We start from the raw sequence: 23292 nt of genomic DNA, 5'->3' as shown, positions 1-23292 counted from the left end.
TCGGTCTCTTCGCAGCCGAGTTCTTTATCCCGATAAAAGTGGATTCGTGCAATAATTGGTCTTGGTGCTGCGCCTGCCGCCGGTGGAGGTCTCAGCGAGCGGCGTGCTCGGTCGACAATAACCGGGGATTTAAGATGATCCTCCCCGACGAGTCTAGGGATCAAATCTTGAATAAATTCAGCCGGTCTGGGTCCCTCTGCTTTCTCAGGGATGCCAATGATCATAATGTTGTTTCGGCGCGATCGACCCTCCAAGTCATCCACTTTTAATGTCTTTATTCCTGCTCTCCAAGTTGGAGACCACTTTCTCCAAGCGGGACCGGCGATTTTCCTGATCTAGAGCCTGCTCTTCCATGGATTTCACTTTCTCCAGCAGGTCTCTTTGGGATTCCTGTACTGCATGAAGAGTATGCTCCAAATTGTCAAACCTTTCGTTTATATGACGGAGAATTTTGTCGGAGATCTTCTCCCATAATAGCCAATGCGAACAGTTGGGTTCAGCGTTGGCCGAAGTCATAATTCGTGATGAAGAGTTAATCTGTTTACCAGCTTTTCTGGGCATCTTTTGTTGTATACGGTATAAGCTTCAATTGTTGGCTTTTTTTGGGAAGAGAAAAATGAATTAGGAGACCGTAAAAATCCGTTTGGCACGGAGGAGCGTCAGGGAACGCGTCTATTCCATGTGCTGCTCCGGAAGTCGGCCAGACTTACGGTACTTATAAACTACGAACATCACACGAATATAGTGACGTGAGACTAAACACATGATCACATTTTGTGTAAATCAGAGTTTCTTTGAAATCATCTGTACAGGAGTGTCTGCTGTGTTGAACAGGAAACAGGAAGTGTTGAGCTGAAATATGATCAGGATGATTCTGGGCTCAAGTGCGTCGCAGGTTCACGCTCTGACAGCTCTAACAGACTAGCATCCAGAGCAGATGATCTGAAGCGTGTGCTGTGGGTGCAGATGACCCCTGACCCCAGCTACAGGGGTGATTACATAAGTTTCATGTTGTGAGACGATAAATGGGCTTCTTCATAAACATCATGTTCAGGTTTTCAGTTTCTTTTCAGAAGAAAGAAACTGACCTGAAACATCATGTTCAGGTTTTCAGTTTCTTTTCAGAAGAAAAGAAACTGAAAACCTGAACATGATGTTTCAGGTTTTCAGTTTCTTTTCTCCTGAATAGTAACGGAAACATTTCTGTTTAACTGACGCCCCTTCAGCAGGAGCCAACATGTCTCAAACGTCCCCAGAGTACCTGGGAATGAGTCACTACCTGATATATCCTCCTAAATATGGGCGGAGCATGAACACACCTGGGAATCTTCCGCGTTGGGTTGACGAGTCGACTGAAGTCTTACTGAGCAGAGTGTAGCAGGGCTCACTGGGAGATCGGCTGGTTTGTTCTGTATCACAGATTTTTCATTAGCACCATCATCTTGCACCGTGGACATGGAGGCTCAGAGAAAGAACAATGGATCGAATGCGATTTTTATTCACAAACATCATTTATGTTTGCATGATTTGAAAATGCACAATCAGCATTTGAGGAACATCTATCTTCTAAAAGAAAACGTCCCTGAATACCCTCAACCCGAGTTTCACGTGTCCAATCTGAAACACGACACACAGCAAGGAGGGTTACTGAGGATCTGGAAGGACGAAGGCTTCAAGGATCCTCACGGAGGCCTGAAGGATGCAGACGGCCTGTCCCTGGTGTGGTGGAGTCTGGCTGTGGGTCCCCAGGAGATCCAGTCTGCTGAGACCAGGCTCCTGGACAGGTTCTACCCAAACCGGATAGAGAAGCAGGCTGAACAGAAGCCGAGCTACCTGGACGAGATCTACCCAGACCTGAACAAGCAGAAGAGCTTCCTCTGGAAGTTTGCCACCTCTCCGGCTTTCACAGAGAAGTCCAGGTTTGGATCGTACCGCTTCACCTTCCCCCTGCACGAAGTGGTGACCGCCTACAGCCAGCAGGTACTGGTGGTGGGGGGGGGGGGGGGGGGGTTAAATCAATGTGTAGCTCACTGATTGATTCTGCATGTTAGGAAAACATAATTTCATTAGTACTTTTATTTTTAAAACACTGAGTTTATCCATCAGCTCAGACTGAAAGAGACACGATGGCCTGGATTAAGACCTTAAACTCCTCAAGGCTTTAAGGTCTAACAGCCACTTAAAAACCTTGAAAGTCATGTGACCAGGAGTAATCTGCCAACCAGCTCCAGTGTGTTTGTGCAATTCAATTCATTTTTATTGATATAGTGGCGGGTCACAACAACAGTCACCTCATTGTAAGGTGTAGTTAACGTGTAGCTAGTGTGTAGTTAGTGTGTAGTTAGGGTGTAGTTAGTGTGTAGTTAGTGTGTAGTTAGGGTGTAGTTAGTGTGTAGTTAGTGTGTAGTTAGTGTGTAGTTAGGGTGTAGTTAGTGTGTAGTTAGTGTGTAGTTAGGGTGTAGTGAGGGTGTTAACTTGTTTCCATTCTGTGCAATTCGAGTATGAACTACTTTTGGACAACTTTTTTTCTTCCCCCTTCTAATCTGTAGTGGTTCAGTCCACTTTGTGGAGGGCTTTCTTATAAAGTAGCAAACTATTTCTCCAGGCTAAATGATGATCCTCTAAATTTGTGACACGCCATTTCCTCTCCAGATTACGAGTCATCTGCTTTAGGCTACGTGTTTGAGAATTATACCACGGAGTCAGGTACTTCTGATTAGAGACCTTAGTTTTCACAGGAGCTACAGTATCCAGAGTCGTATGTAGTGAGGAGGTGAAATTATTAACAAGATGATCGACCTCTGTTGGGGTAGCGTTCAGATAGCTGCTCTGCTCTGTGTTGGTACAGGGCATTGAAGATGATAACAGTGGGTGGATTATATTGTTGTGTGATTGTTAAACGGTGTACAGTGTGTTAGGTTAGTGACCTTTGTGTGTGTCTCTCACACTGAAATTCCTGTTGTTGTCTGCAGTTTTGCTCCGGAGCTCCGCCCATGATAAAGGTGTTCAAGACCGCCCTCTACAATCAGGAAGTGCAGTACTCTGTGCTGGTCCACAGCCCGGCCAGAGAGAAGCTCTTCTCAGAGTATCCTTCGCTTGCTTATGATGACCCGAACGCCGTCTTCACTTACAGAGACGGACACTTCATCTGGAGGTCACAGGCCATGTGCGAGACACACAGGTAAGTGTTTAAAGTCTCCACTGAAATAAATGTGATCGATCACTTTGATGGGATCGACCACTGATGATGATGAAGATCTGCTGCAATATTATAAAAACCAGAAACAAAGCCAAAGATGATGGACACAACGAGTCCATGCAGTGTCTGATATTCATATTGATTTTTCCTTTAATTTGTCATTGGTCAGTGTGCTTCATCTCGACCTGAGCATCAGATTTGATGCTGGCACTGAGAGCTCTGTCAGGGAAGCAGTCTGAAGTCCTCTGTGAGCTGATTGGTTGTGTCTCTGACTTTCTTCTCAGTTGGAAATTGACCCAAAAACCTGACAAAAACCAGATGGAAGCTCATGGTCTACATCCTTTTCAACGTCAGTTTTATGTTTGGGATAATGTCGCCATCGCCCTGCACATGGATCATGGACAGGTACCTGCCCCTCCTACTCCTCCGTCTATAGAGACACCTGAAGCATTTTACAAGAAGCTGTTGCCTATAAATTTGGTAAAAATTAAAACAAAGTGTTGAAGTTTCTCACCTTGTTTCTCTGCTCGGTTTCGTTTTCAGGTGCTGAAGTTTGACTGTGATCGACTGAGAGCAAACCTCACGTACTGTGAGGAACCTGAAGAGGATGTTCTAACAAAGCTTTCGTTAGGTGAGAAACCTGAACAGAGTGCTGCACCTGGAATCCAGTATGACAGTTTTGAAAATGCTAAATCACTGGTTGGACATTTGTGGCCTGACGCAGGCTTCCCGCTGGGGAAGGAGCCTTCACTCAGCCTTGTTTTCTAAGGTAATGAATCAGTAATTAAAGGAATAGTTTCTGTTGTCATTACAAATACACAAACGCTGACACATGGAGGTTTACACAACTACTAAAGGTGAAGGTAACAATCCTCACCTGGGATCTATTTGCTTGTAATTATGCGTGTGTGAAAAGTCAGTGAGTTTCTGGCCTGCAGATAGGTCACTGCATGTTTCACACTGATGACACCACCGTGGTTGGTCTCTGATGGAGCTGAGACAGAGAACAGGGTGGAGGTAGAGAACTTGTCCTGCTGGTGCTCAGAAAATAACCTGAAAAGCTGAACGTCCTTCAAACCAAAGAGCTCATCATGGACTTCAGGAGGCACAGACAGCGCCCCCCCCTTCCCCGGCATTATAAATGGAGAACAGGTGGAATCTGTCTCCACCTTCAGGTTTCTATGCACCCACATCTCCACCAACCTCACCTGGACCCACACCACCATCACCCTGGTAAAGAAGGCCCAGCAGCAGCTGCCCCTCCTCCGTGTCCTGAGGAAGAAGAACCTGGACCAGGAGCTGCTGCTGACCTTCTCCCCTCCTCAGTGGAGAGCGTGCTCCTCCTGCCTGCTGTTGGTATTCAGGGGCCTCGACTGAGAACAGCAAGGCTGCACAGAGGGTCATTAACACCACCCAAAACATCACTGCCAACCCTGGAGGCCATCGCCAGCTCCTCCTGTGTCAGGTGAACCATCACAGGTGACCCCGCCCACCACCTGTTTGACCCGCTGCCCTCTGGTCAATCAGGTCATCCAAGACACATCCACCTATCCACCTCATCAGTCGGAGCCATGATCTGAGTAACCCTCATTGCTCACTCACACTCTGTTCAGACCAAGTCGTTTTTGGTGTGGAGAAACCATAATTTCATTGTACATGTAAAAGGATAATAAAGCTTTATTCTATTTTATTCTATTCTATGTTTCATTCAGTGGTGCACTGACCTTTTATTCTGAGCCATGGGGAAAACAGAAGAATTATCAACGGATCTGCAGGACAAGATAGTTGAACTTTATAAAAACAGCAAAAGGATATAAAACGATATCCAGGGAACTGAGGATGCTAATCATCAATGTCCAAACTCTAGTTAAGAGGTGAAAAATGACAGATTCGTTCAACACCAGCTGATTCAACAACTTCAGCTGATTCAAGATGCACAACAAGGAAAAAATAGGCTGCATGGTCGAGTCTTAAGAAGAAAGTCGTTACTACGCCAATGCCACAAAACTGCCTGTTTACAATAAGCCAACAGCACAGAGAAACTTCTTCTTCTAAAATGAAGCTTCTGCAGAGGTCCTCTCCATCTCCTGACCTCAGCATCATTCAGCCACTCTGAGGAGATCTCAGAGCTGCAGCTCCAGACAGACCCAGAAAGATGTGAACAGGCCAAAGTTTTACCAAGAGGAATGGGCAGCAGCTTTAGCATCTGAGACAATAAAGTTCCCTGAACACAAATACCATAACAAGCTGCCATTAATATGAGAGGAGGCGATACATCGTATTACGAACCACAAACACAAAAGTTTGATAATGAAGCTTCACACAGACAGAAAAGTTGTATAGAATTATTCATGTTCTCTGAGGAATAATAATGGATTGGATTTATATAGCGCTTTTCGAGACCCTCAAAGTGCTTTACACTTCCACTATTCATTCACTCTCACATTCACACACTGGTGGAGGCAGCTACAGTTGTAGCCACAGCTGCCCTGGGGCAGACTGACTGAAGCGAGGCTGCCATATCGCGCCATCGGCCCCTCTGACCATCACCAGCAGGTGGTAGATGAAGTGTCTTGCCCAAGGACACAACAACCAGGCAGAAAAATCACAAATTCTGTCAGGGTTCATAAACTGATGAGTACAACTGTAGATGGACGGAGTCTCATCTCACACTCTCACCTCTAACATGTCCGTGTCTGCGCTCTCTCAGCTGGAGAACTACAGCAGGACCTGATGGAGGCTGAGGACTCTCTGGGCTCTGTGGATCTGCTAACGGATCCATGCTATCTGTATAAATGTGTGCGTGTGCTAAGGACGTGGGAGGTGGTACAGCAGCGCTCCCTGGTGGACAGGACAGTCTACCAAGAATACATTAGATTAGATTAGATTAGATTAGATAGAACTTTATTAATCCCTCGGGTGGGTTCCTCTGGGAAATTCGATTTCCAAAAAAGCACAGCACCGACAGAAGTTACAGAGTTATACACACACACATATATAAATACAGAGACAATATAAATAAAATATACAAAGGGGATAAATAGAATAAATAGGAATAAAAATAAAAATACAAGTGAATTGCACATTTTAAGTATTGAGTCTATTGCACTGTTGACTATTTACAAAAGGTATTGTACAGTGAGGTGAAGAGGCACTACAGCTTAGTTGTTCCCCCCTCCTTTGTCCTCCTGTTTCCCCTCCCTCTCCCCTCCAGAGAGGAGTTAAACAGTTTGATGGCGTGTGGGACAAAGGAGTTTTTAAGTCTGTTAGTTCTTGTCTTGGGGAGAAGCAACCTGTCACTGAACAGACTCTTCTGGTTGTTTATGGCCGTGTGCAGAGGATGCCCAGCATTGTTCATAATGTCCATCAGTTTCTTTAATGTCCTTTTCTCTGCCACTGTCACCAGAGTGTCCAGCTTCATGCCGACCACAGAGCTAGCCCTCCTGATCAGTTTCTCCAGCCTGGATGAGTCCTTCTTTGCTGTGCTGCTCCCCCAGCACACCACAGCATAGAAAAGTACTCCAGCAACCACCGACTGGTAAAACATCCTCAGGAGCTTCCTGCAGATGTTAAAAGACCTCAGCCTCCTGAGGAAGTACAGTCGGCTTTGGGCTTTTTTATACAGGTGCTCTGTGTTGCATGACCAGTCCAGTTTATTGTCCACCCACAGCCCGAGGTACTTGTACTTGTTGACCACCTCCACCTCCTCCCCCTCTATCTGAACCGGCAGTGGACCTTCTCTGGACCTCCCGAAGTCCACAACCAGTTCCTTAGTCTTTGAGGTGTTGAGTTGCAGGTGGTTTGTGTGACTCCATGCGACAAAGTTCCTCACCAGACTTCTGTACTCCTCTTCCTGATCATCCCAGATACACCCCATGATGGCCGTGTCATCTGCAAACTTCTGAATATGGCATAATTCAGAGTTGTAGCAGAAGTCAGAGGTGTACAGGGTGAAGAGAAGAGGGGACAGCACAGTTCCCTGTGGTGCTCCTGTGCTGCTGACCACAGTGTCAGACGTGATGTCCTTCAGCCTGACGTACTGTGGTCTGTCGGTGAGGTAGTCGGAGATCCAAGCCACCAGGCAGGGGTCCACCTCCATCCTGTTCAGTTTTTCCTGAAGCATACAGGGCCGGATGGTATTAAAGGCACTGGAAAAGTCAAGAAACAGGATCCTGACCGTGCCTTTTCCCCCATCCAGGTGTGAGTGGGCTCTGTGTAGGAGGTACAGGATGGCATCCTCCACTCCGACACCCGCCTTGTATGCAAACTGTAGTGGGTCCTACATCAATCAATATAAAAGTTTTGAATTGGTTTGTGTAAAGATATCTTTAAAATTAAATGTTTAACAGCATAGTTTGGGTTTCAGTACTTCAGCTAAGTTGATGATGGAAAATTTGCTCAGAACACCTTTTCACCCTTTTCAAACTGAACATCCAGGAATGTGTAATAATAACTGTTAGGTGGTGCTTGTATCATCCATCTTTCCTCACACACACTGTCAGCCAGTAAGTACTCTGCTCACATAAGCAGCTCAGTCACATCAAGTCCAGTCCACAAAGACCTCACCCACATCCACACGAGGCCCACAGGGCGGGGTAACAGGCGAAGGTCCAGGGAAGTCTGTACAAGGAGAGGAGATATACGTTAGAGAGGAGCACTACGAGATACGAGATCACTCGGTGAACCAGGGCTACACTGACACAGGTTAGCACAACGATCCAGCAAAGAAGCAAACCCCACTGGGGCCTTGAGTGGTGCAGGAGTTACCATGCGTGATGAGAGGGAGTTGAGTAGAGCTGTACAGACAAGGACAGAGGTGGGGACCGGAGCCTGACTCCGCCCTGGTGAGAAACAGCAAAACAACAAGAAACAACATCCCAGAGATCCTGGAGAGCATGACAAAAATGTAGACCATATGAATGCATCTGAGTCGTTCAGCTCAAACCTTTAAGAACATCAGGATGGGCTTTTTTCATTTTGTTTTGAACATATTCATTAAAAGAGTGACTCTATAAAGAACCTGCTCCTTACTCTGTTACATTAAAGTGCACACGAAACACACATGTATGAAGGCTAATGTGCAGTAGAGCTGGGCGATATAAGACTTTTTCATATCACGATATGTTTTTTTCCATTTCAGGCGATAACGATATCTATCACGATATCAGCCAAATAACTATATTTGTAAGATTTAAATGTGCCGTTGCTCACAAGTAAAATGTGAAATAATCAGCAGCTTGTTTTTATTTAAATATTTATTTCCCATAATAAGTTCAACAGGGTAGATGTACTTAAGGAACATGAGACTTTTTCAGATAAATAAAGGCAAATATTGCAAACTACACAAAAGGCAGCCGCTAAAGCGTTTAAGTTTCAAAATAGAACAAACGAAACAGACTAAACTGTCAATTCCACTTAGAAACAAAATATTAATTCTAAAAATAAATCTTAGTTTGTTTTACAGAAGAACAGACAAAACTGACTAACTTTTGTCAATATCAAATAAACTGAGAACTAAAAGGAAATTCTCAATCTCTCCTTGTTGTATAGCTGAGCTTTTCAAACAGTTTTAACAGTTACTTTAGTCTGACAAAAGCCGAATGACGAATTAGCGCTTCCAGTCAGAGACTGAGGCTACGTCCACACGTACACGGGTATTTTTGAAAACGGAGATTTTCAGTTTTCATTTTAAAAAATAATCCCGTCCACACATAAAGGCAGAAATGAAGGAAAACGCTGCTATGAACATGCCAAAGCAGCAGGTGGCGCTAGATTCCTAACCGTGCAGAAATGTTGGCCAATCAGAAGTCTAGAAGCCTCGGTGGGAAAAAGTAAACAAAGCTGGGGCATAGAAGCAGAACCGAGTCGTATGTGTGGAGGGACAGTAACTGTGTGTATATGTAAGCATTTAAACACTGCAGAGAGTAGAAGTAACAGTATTGTAGAAATTCATTTCACCGAAACAATAACGTGGCGCACAGTGTGACGTCAAAAAAGGCGCACACCTTTGACGCTGCGTTTTCTCCGTTTTTCTGGTCCACACGTAAATGCAAAAACGGAGTTTTCAAAAATCTTCGTTTTCAGTGACCAAAAACGCCGTTTACGTGTGGACGAAAGGTGCAAACGCATAGAAAAATCTGCGCATGCACCAGTTTATTGTATTTCCAGACTTGCTTTCGGCACATTTACAGTGCACGCTACTCTGTTTTTTGTCAGACTTGAAATAGCCGAAATACCTTCACACTACGGAACTTCTGTGGCTCGTCCGTTCGACAATCTCTCCGGCATTGGAACCATCATCTGTTTTCTCTTCGGTCACGCTCGGTTGATTTTTCTAGTCGGTGCACTCATTTCCTCCATTACCCGGGCGGTACGGTGGCTGGCTGCTTCCCAAACAAATACACATGTGCGGCTTGGCACTTGTGCTGTACGTAACAAGTCACGTGACGCTGCGGCTGTGATTGGTTCGGCTCTGCGCTACTTAATTTGGATTGGCTGTTCTTTTTTTTTCTTTCTTTTTTTTTAAGAGGACAAGAGCGGCGAGGTCTATCGCGATAGTTTAATTTTTCTATCGAGAAAAAGTTATATCGCGATACATATCGTTATCGTTCTATCGCCCAGCTCTAATGTGCAGCATGGAGCTCTAAAATACTGCCACAGAACTCTTTCTGTGAAGCTGGATTTAAGAAATAAATGTTAAAGTTACAGTTTTTAGAGCGTGTGCCAGTAAAGGAAGTGACATCATTGAAGGAGAACAGGAACAAACTCAGAGTCATCCTCCTCTGTGCTCACTCAGACCTACACCAGGACAACCACAGGATGCTCTTAAGCTTTATGAGCCCAGCTGCGCCCCCTGCTGTCGAAAACCCAAACAGCACTGACGGTGCAGCAGCTCTGGAGTTCGGTGGTTTTCCTGGCTGTAGTCAGATCACATCAGACACTAATATTTGCACTATTTATTGATCAGGAAATTATCAGCTCAAAAAATAAATGACTAAATACTGACAGATGGCTGTTTCTCAACTCAGACGTCCACATTATTCTGAATGACAGTTAAAAACTTGATGTTTGGTTTGCTGTCATGTGTGATGAGGAATAATCAATAAATGGATTGAGCATTTATTGATTATTCTGATTGTAATCATCTGTATTCTTTTTTTTCTGTCCAGATTTTAATCTTATACTTTCTATGACAGACTGTAAAAATCATACAATAAGCTCCACTTATTGTATGATTTGCTATTTGTAATCATGTTGTGGATAAATGGATGAAAAGGTAAACGGCACAAAAGGAAGAGCTGGAGGAGCGTAACCATGGCAACATGATTGGGTATAAAAGAGGCAGAGGTTCGCTAAGGTTCAAAAAACTGTGTCTGGAAAATGTGGAACAATTCTTCTTGATGTGAAATTGTGAATCATCTACAGTAATATTATCATCAAAGGATTCAGAGAATCTGCAGGAATCTCTGCGCAGTGACACGGCTGTGATCTTCAGACCTGTATGAAGGTTGATGAACAGCATGGAGACAAACTCTCACTGTTCTCAGTCATCGCAGTCTAAAGCGTTTGCAAACAAAGGGATCTTTAAGTTTCCGGGTCGGTTGCTACTAACAGACTTACATTTGTTTATTTTTGCTCACAAGTGACAGAACTGATACGTACGAGCGATGAACGCTGAATGAGACGTGAAAGAAACTCAGAGAGCTTTTTCAAGGGGATGATGAAGTGAAAGTAAAACATATGTAAATCCAAAGCATCTGACCTCAGCCTGTGTTCCACATCTCTCTAGATTACACACAACATCCACGAGCAGGAAGTCCTCATCAATAGTTCCTGTTCCAAAAACACATCGAACAAAAGGTCAAAGGTGGCTGCAGGAGACCACTGAGGACAGTTTGTGCCCATCTCGTCTTTAACAGAGTTTAAATGTGTTTTTCAGCCCTGACGGCCAGTGGGCTGGCCTTGTGTTTTGCTTTTTCTGTTACCTGTTTCTTGCAGGTAGGTGGAGCTGACCCAATTATAGATGCAGCACACCCAGTGTATATAAAGACACCTTGACTGAACCAGCGTGGTCTCTGGCTCTCGCTGGCTCTCTCCATCTGGCACCCATCAGATTCATTTGAGGCTTCAGTTATGGCTGTTATATCATTTCAATTGTGTTTAAGTTTTTTCACCTTATCGTCATTAAAAATATCTCACAGCCTTTAAAAGCCTGTGTGTGGTCTCCCACTTGCTTGTCACGTCCTTGAGCCGGGTTGTGACATATGAGAGATCAAAAATGTTGGAAAAAATAATAATTTAAGATTAAATTTTGATCTTAAAGTTCCAGAAACAGGCGAATGTTATCATATGTATATTACTGTATATTTAACCTTTCAATATCACAGTATTGTCCGATGCAGCTACTGAGAGACGTTACTTTGCAGACGCTCACATGGATCCTGCTGCTGTCTGCAGGTGTTTAACAAGCAAACATCTGCTAAACTCTATGTGTCTATGTAATCTGCTAAATGAATTACTAATGAGTTTCATTAGCCTGCTGTCTGAGCTGCAGTCGGGTTTAACTTCATTAACACTTGAACCTGTAACAGAAGCGGAAACAGTGAAATAGAGGTAGATGACAGGAGTTTGGTGGTTTTGCAGGGGAAGTGTGTCTTCTTTCTTTCCCTGTGTGATGTTTATCAGTGCTGGTGCTGAATTATGAAAGCTGATGTTTAGACTATTTCCTGCATACCCTGGACGGGGGTGTGGTGGGGGTCTGCATAGACCACGCCCCCACTGTGGGGACGTGGTAAAGGCAAGCACACTCCTGACAGGAAGCATCAGCCTCCACCTGATCATGCAGACACAAACAGGAGAGGATATATACAACACTTCATAAACTGCAAGCATCTGTGGCTGAATGAGCTGAAGAAGCTCGCTCATGACTTGAAGAACCCGTGTCTTCTTTCTTTCCCTGTGTGATGTTTATCAGTGCTGGTGCTGAAATATGAAAGCTGATGTTTAGACTATTTCCTGTGTGAGGGCGCTCAGGCTTTGTCCCATTTGCATGCCCTGGACTGTGGGGGCGTGGTGGGCGTCTGAATAGACCACGCCCCACAGTCCAGTGGGGGCGTGGTCTATCCAGACGCCCACCACGCCCCCTGATCACCAGGCTTATATTCATAAGCTCAGAGATCACTCACACTCCTGACAGGAAGCATCAGCCTCCACCTGATCATGCAGACACAAAGAAACAGGAGAGGATATATACAACACTTCATAAACTGTAAGCATCTGTGGCTGAATGAGCTGAAGAAGCTCGCTCATGACTTGAAGAACCCGTATCTCCTAAAAGAAAACGTCCCTGACTACCCCCGACCCGAGTTTCACGTGTCGCACCTGAAACACGACACAGAGCGAGGGGCTTTATGTTGGATCAGGACAGACGGCGGCTTCAAGGATCCTCACAGAGGCTTCAGGGATCCACACAAATGGCCCCTGGTGTGGTGGAGTCTGGCTGTGGGGCCCGAGGAGATCCAGGCGGCCGAGACGAGGCTCCTGGAGAAGACCTACCCAAACCGGACGAAGGAGCAGGCTGTGAAGCAGCAGAGCTTCCTGTGGAGATTTGCCACCTCTCCTGCCTTCAGTGAGAAGTCCAGGTATGGATCGTACCGCTTCACCTTCCCCCTGCAGGACGTGCTGAGCGCCTACAGCCAGCAGGTATGTTTACATTTACAGAGGGGGGAATTTTTTCTTCCTGAAGATACAAACATTATTCAAAACTCAACAACTCTTTATCCACAACAGTCTGAGTTTGTGTCAAAGCTACACACTAAAAATAATAAACACCGTGTGACCAGGAACAGTAATGTACATGATGTTATCAGTACATCATGTACATTACCTCAGGTGTGTGACAGGTGTGAGTCTCCCACTGAAAGACCTTCTGTTGTGTCCAGTTTTGCTTCGGAGCTCCGCCCATCATGAGAGTGTTCAGGACCTGCCTGTTCAAAAAGGAAGTGCAGTACTCTGTGTTGGTCCACAGCCCAGCCAATCGCGAGCTCTTCTCAGAGTTTCCATTACTTCCTGGTAATGACCCGAACGCTGTCTGCGCGTACAGAGACGGACGCTTCATCTGGAGGTCGGAGGCCATGTGTGAGACACAGATAAACGCTCACAGACAAAGGAAGAGGGTCAACAAGTTATTGTCTGTGCTCATGCTGAGCAGCAGGGAAGAACACCTGGGCTTCTTGGAGACTCTGGGATGGTAGGAACACTTGGATGTAGGAGACAGGAACAGCCTGATCTAAACCAGAGTGGTGTTGGTTTTTCACCCTTAACATCCTGTTACAGGATAAGGTTGCTCCAGAATGCACTTGTACCAGGACACGCTGTGTTCAGGTCAGTGATCAGCTTAGTTGTCGTACATCTGATCTGAGGCATCCAGGTCGGTGCAGAGCTTTTTGGACCATGACACCATTTGTAGTTTTGCGTGCGTCATTTTAATTCCAACAATCAAGATGTGACTGAAGTGCACGCTTTCAGTTTTAATTCAGCGGGTTTCACAAAAGTAAAAATGTGTTAGTTAGAGTCACTGCCCTGAGTCAGAGAAATCATGTGCCTCATTCACAAGTGATGGGAAGGTGGAGGATGGGGTTGGGGGGGCATCCTCAGTAATGTGCACCAGACCTTTGTGATGGAGCTCAATCTGAAGGCAAATACATTCAATCTACATTGCAGCCCTCAAATATCATGAGCGTGCTGCCACTATAACTATGGTGGAGGAGTCCCTGCAATGACAATTACCAAATTTTAAAAAGTTTCCTCCTGACATCCAGTCAGCTGATCTTTTCCAATAATTTTATGTATATATTTAAGTATATTTAAGACTTTTACTGTCTGCTTTACGTGGAGTCAGATAATACTGCCACACTGATACTGTTTGTCTTTGGCCTTCCTCTCAGGTACGAGCTGATCCACAGACCTGATGCAAGTCAGATGGACTCTCTGGAGCTGTTTGGACAGCCTGAGTTTTATCTTTGGGATAATGTTGCCATCGCCCTGCATGTGGAGAACGGACAGGTGGTTATGGGATAATCTGGCTGTAAATAACAATTAAATGTAAAAATCAAATGGCCTGTATCTGTATAGCACTTTACACATCCAGTCACACACAGGTGATGGCAGCTACATTGTAGCCACAGCTGCCCTGGGGCGCACTGACACTGGCACCACCGGGCCCTCCGACCACCACCAGTAGGCAACGGGTGAAGTGTCTTGCCCAAGGACACAACGACCGAGACTGTCGGAGCCGGGGCTCGAACCGGCAACCTTCCGATTACAAGACGAACTGCCGACTCTTGAGCCACGATCGCCCCACAACAACAAACTAACCTCCTCTGTGAATTGCAGATTTATTGTTGTGGAGGGGTTTGCTAGTCCCAGTGATCCCAGAGGCTTTATTGTCGGAGTGCTGGGCAGTGGCCAGCACACACTGGCAAACTGATCCCAGCTACTGAGACTCCTCCAGGTGACTGGTGACTGGTTCCGGAGACAGGCCGGACTTTGTCTCAGCTGGGGTGGATATCTTAGTATCCCCTAGTTTTCCCAGGTGGACAAGAGGATATGTTCCCTGCACCTTCAGGTCAGGGAATAGGTCCTGACTGTCATCTGTGCCTGTGCGCCAAACATCAGTTCAGAGTAACCTGCCAGCGTGCTCCACCTGGGGGCTGTCGTCTTACTGGGAGAATTCAACACTAATGCGGGCAACAACACTGAGACCTGGAAGGGCATGATTGGGAGGAAGGGTCTGCCAGATCTGAACCAGAGCTGGACTCCTGTGTGAACCAGGGTGTCTGTAACTGCACATGGCACTAGGACACCCCATACCACAGGTCGATGATCAATTTTGTAATTGTATCATCAGATCTGTGGCCGTATGTTCTGGACGTTTGGGTGAAGAAAGATGGTGAGCTTTTAACTGATCACCACCTGGAGGCAGAATTGGATCAGGTGGCAGGGGACGATGGTGGACAGACCTGGTGCACCTGAACGTAAAATGAGGGTTCGCTGGGAACACCTGACAGAGGCGAGATCTTCAACTGCTGCACTGAGCTGCGGCTGCAAGGTCGTTGGTGCCTGTCGTGGTGGTAACCCCCAAACCAGATGCAGCTGATTTGACTGAGGATATTGTTGGGTTGGAAGGAATACATCAAGGACCTCCTTAATCCCAGTCTTCCATAAAGCAAGCAGAGTCTGGAGACCTGGGGAGTGACTAGTCCATCACCAGAGTGAGGTCACTGAGGCAGCTAAACAACTCCTTGGTGGCGGGGCCCTTGGTGTGAATGAAGTTCGCCCTGAGTTTCTGAAGGATCTGGATCTTGCAGGGCTGTCTTGGTTGATATGCCTCTACAATGTTGTGTGGAGAGGGGCAGTACCTCTGGACTGGCAGACTGGGATGGTGGTTACCATCTTCAAGAAGAGGGACTGAAGGGTGTCCTCTGACTGTAGGGGCATTGGTAGATGAGGAGTTTGACCATTTGTGAGGGGCTCAAAGTACAGCCATTACTCCTCTACATCGAAAGGAGCCAGTTAAGCTGGTTTGGCCATGTAACAAGGAAGCCTCCTGGGTGCCCTACTGGGTGAGGTGTTCTGGGCATGTTCCGCTGGGAGGGGGTCCCAGGACAGACCCAGGACACACTGGAGAGATTATATCTCTTGGCTGGCCCGGGAACACTGGAGGAGGTGGCTGCGGCCTCCATAACGCGGCCTCAGATAAGCGGAAGAAGATGGATGGATAGAACAAACTCACAGGCTGATGTGTGTCTGACAGTTAAGCTCTTAACTAATCTTTGTAGTCACTAAGCTTTATTGTTCACTCTCTCTTTTCTTTTTCTTTTTCAGGTACTGAAGTTTGATTCTGACCAACTGAGAGAGAACCTGAAATTCTGTGAACCAGACAGACCCACAGTCACACCCAACTTCTATTTTGATCATTTTGAAAATGCTAAAATCTTGGTTAACCAATTGTGGCCCGACTCAGACTCCCTGCTGGAGGAGGAGCCTTCACTCAAGCTCAGTTTCAAAGGTAATTAATCCATAATTGAAACCAGCATTTCCTTTATCGGACTGGGTGAAGATGCCAGGTTTATGCTTTGGTACAAAACTTTATTCCATATTTGTTTTTTTTAAACTAAAAATCACTAAAACCAGTTTGTTTGTAGGACAAGTTAATGATTCAGTATTTTGGCAAAGTGAAAGCTGGTTTTATTTTGTATCTGAAACACAAAGATGACTTTATTCATTTATTCATGCTTTGATCCAAACAGAAGAATAATATATCGAGTGCAGAGAGAGTATGAGCGTGCAGCGTTTAAAGCGTGGAAGTAATCACATTACTTTGAGTTTGATTCCATAAAAAGTGACAAAAACATTAGCGTCCACTGATCGCCGCGTGGGAAGAAAACTTATTTTTACAGCGAAAAAACCCTAAACCTCCGAGCGAGCACCGAGTACGCTGCCACGGGAATGTGACACAGAGAAACTCCCGGATCCTCCCACTGACATGACCGCTGCAGCTCACCTGCACCAGAGCACACCTCCGCCTGCTTTACAGGTGAAAACAGAGCAACAGGCCCGCTGAGTCTTTGATTTTATTTATTTTCTGCTGTGTTTTACTTGCATCTATTTGAAAGACTGAGTGTAAACACAAAACATATTTTATTTTATGTGCTGGAATGTGCAGAAAATAGGTTTAAATGTTAAACTAATTTATTCAAGTCAGAGAATGTTGCATATAATTAAATTTTTGCTTGATGCATAAAGTTAAAAGATTAAAACTAATAAAACAAGTTTTAAAAAGAGACTTTTCCATTTGATTACATTTTATATGATAGATTATGTAGAAAAAGTAGAATTGGGCTGAAAGATCTGTCGCTTTATCACCTGTTCAGGTTGTAAATCGTGTTTTTAAAAAATAACTACACTCAAAAAATGAAACGTTGACTTTAATTAAAATTAGTTTGTCAACAGGTTCCATGAAATTACATTGTGTTTGTTTAAAGCAAAAATCTTTAAGTCATTTGACTTAAGACTTTGGGGGGGAGGGGGTCTATACTTTTGTTGTTAAAGTGTTCCGTCTCAATTACGCACTGTATGCTTTTTATATTTTTAGTAGTGTGTCCCACAAACAGCAAATCTTGTCAAAAAAGTAAGAAATCTTTGGGGGTGCTTCAGCTTCAGCACCCCCAAAAATGAATCAAAGCACCCTTTTCTTTACGTGCGCTCAAAAAAAAAATTGAGCGCACGTAAAAAAAAGTTTGCAGGTGCAAGTGTTGCATTTTGAGGAGAAATTTATTTTATTTATTTGAGTGAACAAAATTCACTCCTGCTTGTGTGACGTGATCACCAGTTTAGCTCGCTGGGCTGTTTTAGCTCAGTGAGATGAGCAGCCGCTCTCAGACCAGGAGGTCCGGGTTCAAGTCCCGCTTACGCCAACATTTTCTTCAGTTAACACTTCAACTGTTTAAACTCTTTTCCACACAAATTTCAGCTTTTTCACTACTTTTCAGCACAAATTCCAGCTTCTTAAGCTGTTTTTAGCACAAACTTCAGCTTCTTTTCCTCTTTTCAGCAGAAAGTCTGCTGATTCACCTTTTCTTAGCACAATTTTCATCCTCTTCTGCTCTTGTCAGCACAATTCAGCTTCTTCTGCACAGTGAATATTTTTTCTCTCATCATATCTTTGCTTGAGACCAGAGCAGGCGTTGCTCAGTGGGTTGAGCAGCCACGATGAGGTCTGGTGGCAAAGGTTCGAATCCTACATGTGACATTTGCGGCGCATCTTTCCTGCTTGCATGCACTCTGCGTTATTGACACTGCTTAGTGTGCCCCTTCAAATACAGCAGTTTTCAGCAAACAGTTCAGTTTCCAGCAGGTAGTTCTTCTTCTGCTATTTTCAGATTACACTACACTGCATTCACACTGCATTTTCACAGGAAATGCAACTTCTTCTAGTTACAACTGTTTTTGCATTACTGCCGCCTTGTGGATATACGAAGTATATCGATCCTAATTAACTTAACTTAAATGTTATGCCATCAAGTAACACATTAGTATTCTGTACAGACAATAATAGAGACAATTACATAGACTTTATTAGAAAAACATATTTTAACTTAACAATAACATATAATTTAAGTAAAATGAAAATAAATAATTTATATAGACTGGTTAGGACATGCTTTTTAAAAAAGTGGGAGAAAAATCATCAGAAACATCAGAAAAGCTGTTAATGCGACATTTGGTGAGTTACATTACAGTGAGCTACATTACATTGAGCTACATTACAGTGAGTTACATTACATTGAGTTACATTACAGTGAGTTACATTACATTGAGTTACATTACATTGAGTTACATTACAGTGAGTTACATTACAGTGAGCTACATTACATTGAGTTACATTACATTGAGTTACATTACAGTGAGTTACATTACAGTGAGCTACATTACAGTGAGCTACATTACATTGAGTTACATTACAGTGAGTTACATTACAGTGAGCTACATTACATTGAGTTACATTACATTGAGTTACATTACAGTGAGCTACATTACATTGAGTTACATTACATTGAGTTACATTACAGTGAGTTACATTACAGTGAGCTACATTACATTGAGTTACATTACAGTGAGTTACATTACAGTGAGTTACATTACACTGAGTTACATTACAGTGAGTTACATTACAGTGAGCTACATTACATTGAGCTACATTACAGTGAGCTACATTACAGTGAGTTACATTACAGTGAGTTACATTACAGTGAGCTACATTACATTGAGTTACATTACAGTGAGTTACATTACAGTGAGCTACATTACAGTGAGTTACATTACAGTGAGTTACATTACATTGAGTTACATTACAGTGAGTTACATTACAGTGAGCTACATTACACTGAGTTACATTACAGTGAGTTACATTACATTGAGTTACATTACAGTGAGCTACATTACAGTGAGCTACATTACAGTGAGTTACATTACAGTGAGTTACATTACATTGAGTTACATTACAGTGAGTTACATTACAGTGAGCTACATTACACTGAGTTACATTACAGTGAGTTACATCACAGTGAGCTACATTACATTGAGTTACATTACATTGAGTTACATTACAGTGAGCTACATTACATTGAGTTACATTACAGTGAGTTACATTACATTGAGTTACATTACATTGAGTTACATTACAGTGAGTTACATTACAGTGAGCTACATTACAGTGAGCTACATTACAGTGAGTTAAATTACAGTGAGTTACATTACATTGAGTTACATTACATAAAACATGAATCTGAAATTCATTTGACTCGATGGTTCAGTCATAAGCTTTAGTTTTCCCACAATCCTTTGCGGTTCAAAGGGTTTGAACAAAGTCGTTGGTGCCTTTGTGTTTCGATCAGTGTTGTTGATCAATCGTCATGCCAATGTGCATATTAATTATCATAAGTGACCTCACAGCCCTTCGTTCCTTCAGTGGGCTATTTTCAGTCATTATGCAAATGTCCTGTTTGTAAGGTTGGAAACCTGCAGTCAGCTGAGACTGAAGACGTCACCTGATGATGATGAAACGTTTCTCCCACTGAATCTTTTTCATTCTTTTCACTGTTTCTTCTTCAGATTTTTATTCGTTGTAGAGGAAACAGATCGTCTTCAGGTTCATAGCAGACGTGTTTCACTGCAAGATGAACTAATCATCTATGCAATAATTAAAATATTAGTTAGTTAAGGCTCTGATATGATCTGCTCAGCAGCCAAGAAAACTGCTGAAGTGCTGCTGCACCATCAATAGTGTTTGAGTTTTTGACAGCAGGGGGCGCTGCTGATCTAAAAACCCACCCCATGAGCTCTTAGCTGGGTGAACCAGTCGATTCTGTAATCTTCCCAAAGTGCTGCGACTGTCCCCGTGTAGCTCTCAGTGATCACAGACGAGGATTTCCGGACCTCTGAGCTTTGAGGTGGCCATAGCAGTGCTCAGAGGTGTTCTTTGGACTTCTTGGGAAGAATTACAAGGTTCTTAAGGTTTGATACCCTCATTCAGGTCCAGGACTGCTTGAGGTGCTTCTTAGTGTTCAAAGAAGGATTCAGAGATCAGGTCTATCAGGTTTCGTTGGTACCTGAGGTTGTTGGAGTGCCTACATATGTCATTTGTCTTTGCTGGAAGAGGTTTTGGTGCCACCATTGAGGTTCTGGGACAAAAATGTGGTGATCACTTACATTAGGTTGGTATGTGAAGTTCTGAGAGTGCTTATATGTGCTCTCGTTACCCCTCTGTGGGTTTGTCAAGGTCATTGATATCATTGGGGGTCTTTCTTGTGTACTTATAAAGTCCTAGTAGGCCTAGGATGGCCTTAAAGGACCAGTTGGTAGGTTCTTTTGGCACTTGAGATGGTTGTGGGAGTGCAGTTATACGTCCTCTTTGTCCCTGTTGTGATTCAAGCACTACTTGAGGAGGATCACATGGTTACTGAGGAGGTTTTGACACTTCAAACTACCTAAACCTCCTGCTGTACATCCTCATGTGGCTTGTTAGTGTCCTTATAGAGTCGAAGGGACACTAAGAAGGAGCAGTGAAATGTTTCCAAGCAGAGAACCTCGTCCGCAGATGTTCTGACCTTCATCCCAGCTGCGAGCTGAACATCATCAGCGTTTATCTGTAAAGTCTGTTGGCGAGGTGGTTTACCTCCTGACTGATGGCTCGCTGAGCGACTCCAAGTCAGCCTGATGATGTCACAGTAAATATGTCCACCTTTGACGTGAGTCAGTGACTCTGCAGAGACGTGGGACAGATTATTATCACCATGACGATGAACCCTTTCACTGGGCACCGCCTCCTGCAGCAGACGTAGGTATGAAAATATGAAATGTAAACGAGCCGAAGGCGAGTTAATCATCAGCAGGTAGACGGAGAATAAATGAGGTTCACACTGGATGACGCTCAGCAGGTGTTGCTGTGATTTGACAGTGAAATGAGCCTCAGTCAGCTTCCTGAAAAATCCTAAAATAAACCAGTTTAGTAGGACCAGCAGAGCCAGGAAGCAGCAAACCCAGAGTTCATGAAGTCCACGGGTCGAAGTTAATGTGCTCATGAAAAGTGTGTTAACCTCGTAAGACCCGAACTCTTTCATGGCATTTTTAATTTGGGCTGATTGGGACCAGATGAATGTACAAACAAAGAATTAAAGATTTTTTTACCTAATTTTTGTTTTTGAGAAAAATGAGATCAACATATGAGGACATTTGTTTCAAATTTTGATAGGACAGTGGCAGCATAACGTCCTCGTAAGTGGACATCAGGCCCTTGTAGTTTGGTCTAGACGTCCCAGAATGTGATGTTCACGTATGTGGACGCCAGGTCCCAGGAGGTTAAATGTCCCAGGAACGATAGTTTAGCACTTTTTTCATTAGATTTAGTTTCTTTCTGTTCCCGGTGTTTCAGCATTTGTGCTTTTACTGTTTTCAATCTTTATTTTCAGCTTCTGTTACCGTCAGCATTATTTTTAGAGTTTGTTCAGCTATCATACTGTTTGTGTCAGGTACGCAGGTATTACAGTCAAACTACACCTCAGCTGTCCACACGAGATTCCTGACATCCTGGGGCCAGTTGGGATCCTCTTCAACAGTGGCTCAGATATTTAGGAGCGATTGGAAGTCCTAAAGCTGAAGAGTTTAGGACATTTTTGAAGAAAACATATGTAAACAAAGCTACCACAAACAAAACAGGTAACAGCTGACAGGAAGCCACACCCACAGCCGCCATGTTAACGCTGCTACCTGTGACACTACCAAAGCGGTCACGCTGCTGAGCAGCTGGAACCCTCCATCAGACCAGACTGATGTTAGAGTGGAAACATGGAAACAGACCATTACATTTAAACTGAGCTCATAGCTTTATTAAAATGTTACGTTTTTGCAGTTTAAATATTTAATTTAAGTTTTGATATTGTCAATAAAATAGTAAATATGTTTTATTTGTTCAGTGCTTTTCAGTTTCTTTTTAAGAAATCAGCAGTGTCACAGATCGTCACTCCAATGGAAACCAGTTCAACAGCTTTGGGGCCACAACCTCGAAACCACAGTCGCCTTTGGTCTTTAACCTGGAGCGAGGTGCAGCACGGAGCAGCAGACCTCAGAGATCTCCAGGCTCTGACAGCTTATGAGCTCTGAAAATCTTTGCAGTCTGTTGTTATGACATTTCACATTTTGGGAAATGTGTCGTTTCCATCATTAGACAAAAACTGTGAAGGCAGCGTCTGCACAGCAGGGGGCGCTGCAGAGACTAAACATGCTGCGTGAATCACTGATGCAAAGAAGGAAGTACCATGAGAGTTTGGGTGACGGTGTCTGTCCATCGTACTGGGAACACTGGTGAGTCACTGGAGTCACGAGGCTCACGCTGATGTTTGGGCTGTGAGTCACGGTCCGATCAAACCTTCTCACTGATTCAAAAAGGAAAACAAGAAGTGACTTGCTGATGTCATCAACTTCTTCTTCTGCTCTTCTGCTGATTCGAGTCTCTTCGCTTTACTTTTAGTAAGTGTGAAGTTAAATATAAAGACGGTAAAATGCTGACAGGCTGCAACCCTGCCTGACCCACTGGGATTTAATGTTTCTGCTCAGCAGCGCCCCCTGTGGCCTCAAAAATATTGGCGAGTCAAGTTTAATGTGGAGATAAAGTCTGATGAGCCGGACGGATCGTCTCAGTCGTTCTCTCTGCTGAAGTTTGGCCCGTTTCTCCTTCAGTGTGATGGCGTTTGCCTCAGTGGGACAGTTTGACCCTCGCCCTCCATCTTTGCTAACATGTTCACGTGAGCCTAACCACAGCTCTGTAGCCACTTGGATATCAAACTTTACTGACACAGCTGGAGATCATTTCATTGGAGCTGAAGTCCAGTTTGGACCCGGAAATAAACGCCACTCGCACCTGATCTGTAACCACAGACTGTAGACAATGATGGAAGTAGCTCCTAGGTCAGAGAGCCTTAATCTCTGAGCTCAGTTTATTATTGTCTGTCCTACAATATAAAGTACCTTGATTT

General features: G+C 44.1%; 2 protein-coding genes and 1 long non-coding RNA gene across 6 annotated transcripts; all 3 read left to right on the top strand.

The window, feature by feature from the left end:
- The first annotated feature begins 1200 nt into the window (after window positions 1-1200).
- On the top strand, window positions 1201-11409 carry LOC113030003 (uncharacterized). Of its 4 annotated transcripts, XM_080307647.1 has the most exons (6): window positions 1201-1980; window positions 2973-3181; window positions 3484-3604; window positions 3743-3788; window positions 3831-3968; window positions 10989-11409. In XM_080307647.1, the coding sequence occupies exons 1-5, from the start codon at window positions 1456-1458 to the stop codon at window positions 3965-3967; spliced, it is 1038 nt and encodes a 345-aa protein (XP_080163773.1). In that variant the 5' UTR covers window positions 1201-1455; the 3' UTR covers window position 3968; window positions 10989-11409. The 4 variants fall into 4 exon arrangements, with proteins under 4 accessions (XP_080163773.1, XP_080163774.1, XP_026036775.2 ...); XM_080307648.1 differs by lacking the exon at window positions 3831-3968 and having other exon boundaries at window positions 1202-1980; window positions 3743-3830; XM_026180990.2 differs by having other exon boundaries at window positions 1204-1980; window positions 3743-3968.
- A 966-nt stretch (window positions 11410-12375) lies between these two features.
- On the top strand, window positions 12376-13584 carry LOC145431315 (uncharacterized). The gene is made up of 2 exons (XM_080306930.1): window positions 12376-12901; window positions 13141-13584. The coding sequence occupies exons 1-2, from the start codon at window positions 12419-12421 to the stop codon at window positions 13450-13452; spliced, it is 795 nt and encodes a 264-aa protein (XP_080163056.1). The 5' UTR covers window positions 12376-12418; the 3' UTR covers window positions 13453-13584.
- A 38-nt stretch (window positions 13585-13622) lies between these two features.
- Window positions 13623-17043, top strand: LOC145431314 (uncharacterized). Its single transcript, XR_013911610.1, has 2 exons — window positions 13623-14263; window positions 16085-17043. It is a non-coding gene; the product is annotated as an uncharacterized LOC145431314 (long non-coding RNA).
- Window positions 17044-23292: the final 6249 nt, after the last annotated feature.

This window comes from Astatotilapia calliptera, chromosome 10 (genome assembly GCF_964374335.1).
Source record: "Astatotilapia calliptera chromosome 10, fAstCal68.1, whole genome shotgun sequence".
Classification (NCBI taxonomy): Eukaryota; Metazoa; Chordata; class Actinopteri; order Cichliformes; family Cichlidae; genus Astatotilapia; species Astatotilapia calliptera.
The sequence above is the reverse complement of the archived record's forward strand: the minus strand, read 5'-3'. Positions and strand labels throughout refer to the sequence as shown.

Bases quoted from the DNA above. Each gene is read 5' to 3' on its own strand.
- LOC113030003 (XM_026180990.2), top strand. From the start codon at position 1,456: ATGGAGGCTCAGAGAAAGAACAATGGATCGAATGCGATTTTTATTCAC. The intron at 1,981-2,972 runs GTACTGGTGGTG...TGTTGTCTGCAG, and splicing joins TGACCGCCTACAGCCAGCAG to TTTTGCTCCGGAGCTCCGCC. The intron at 3,182-3,483 runs GTAAGTGTTTAA...CTTTCTTCTCAG, and splicing joins GCCATGTGCGAGACACACAG to TTGGAAATTGACCCAAAAAC.
- LOC145431315 (XM_080306930.1), top strand. From the start codon at position 12,419: ATGCAGACACAAAGAAACAGGAGAGGATATATACAACACTTCATAAAC. The intron at 12,902-13,140 runs GTATGTTTACAT...TGTTGTGTCCAG, and splicing joins TGAGCGCCTACAGCCAGCAG to TTTTGCTTCGGAGCTCCGCC.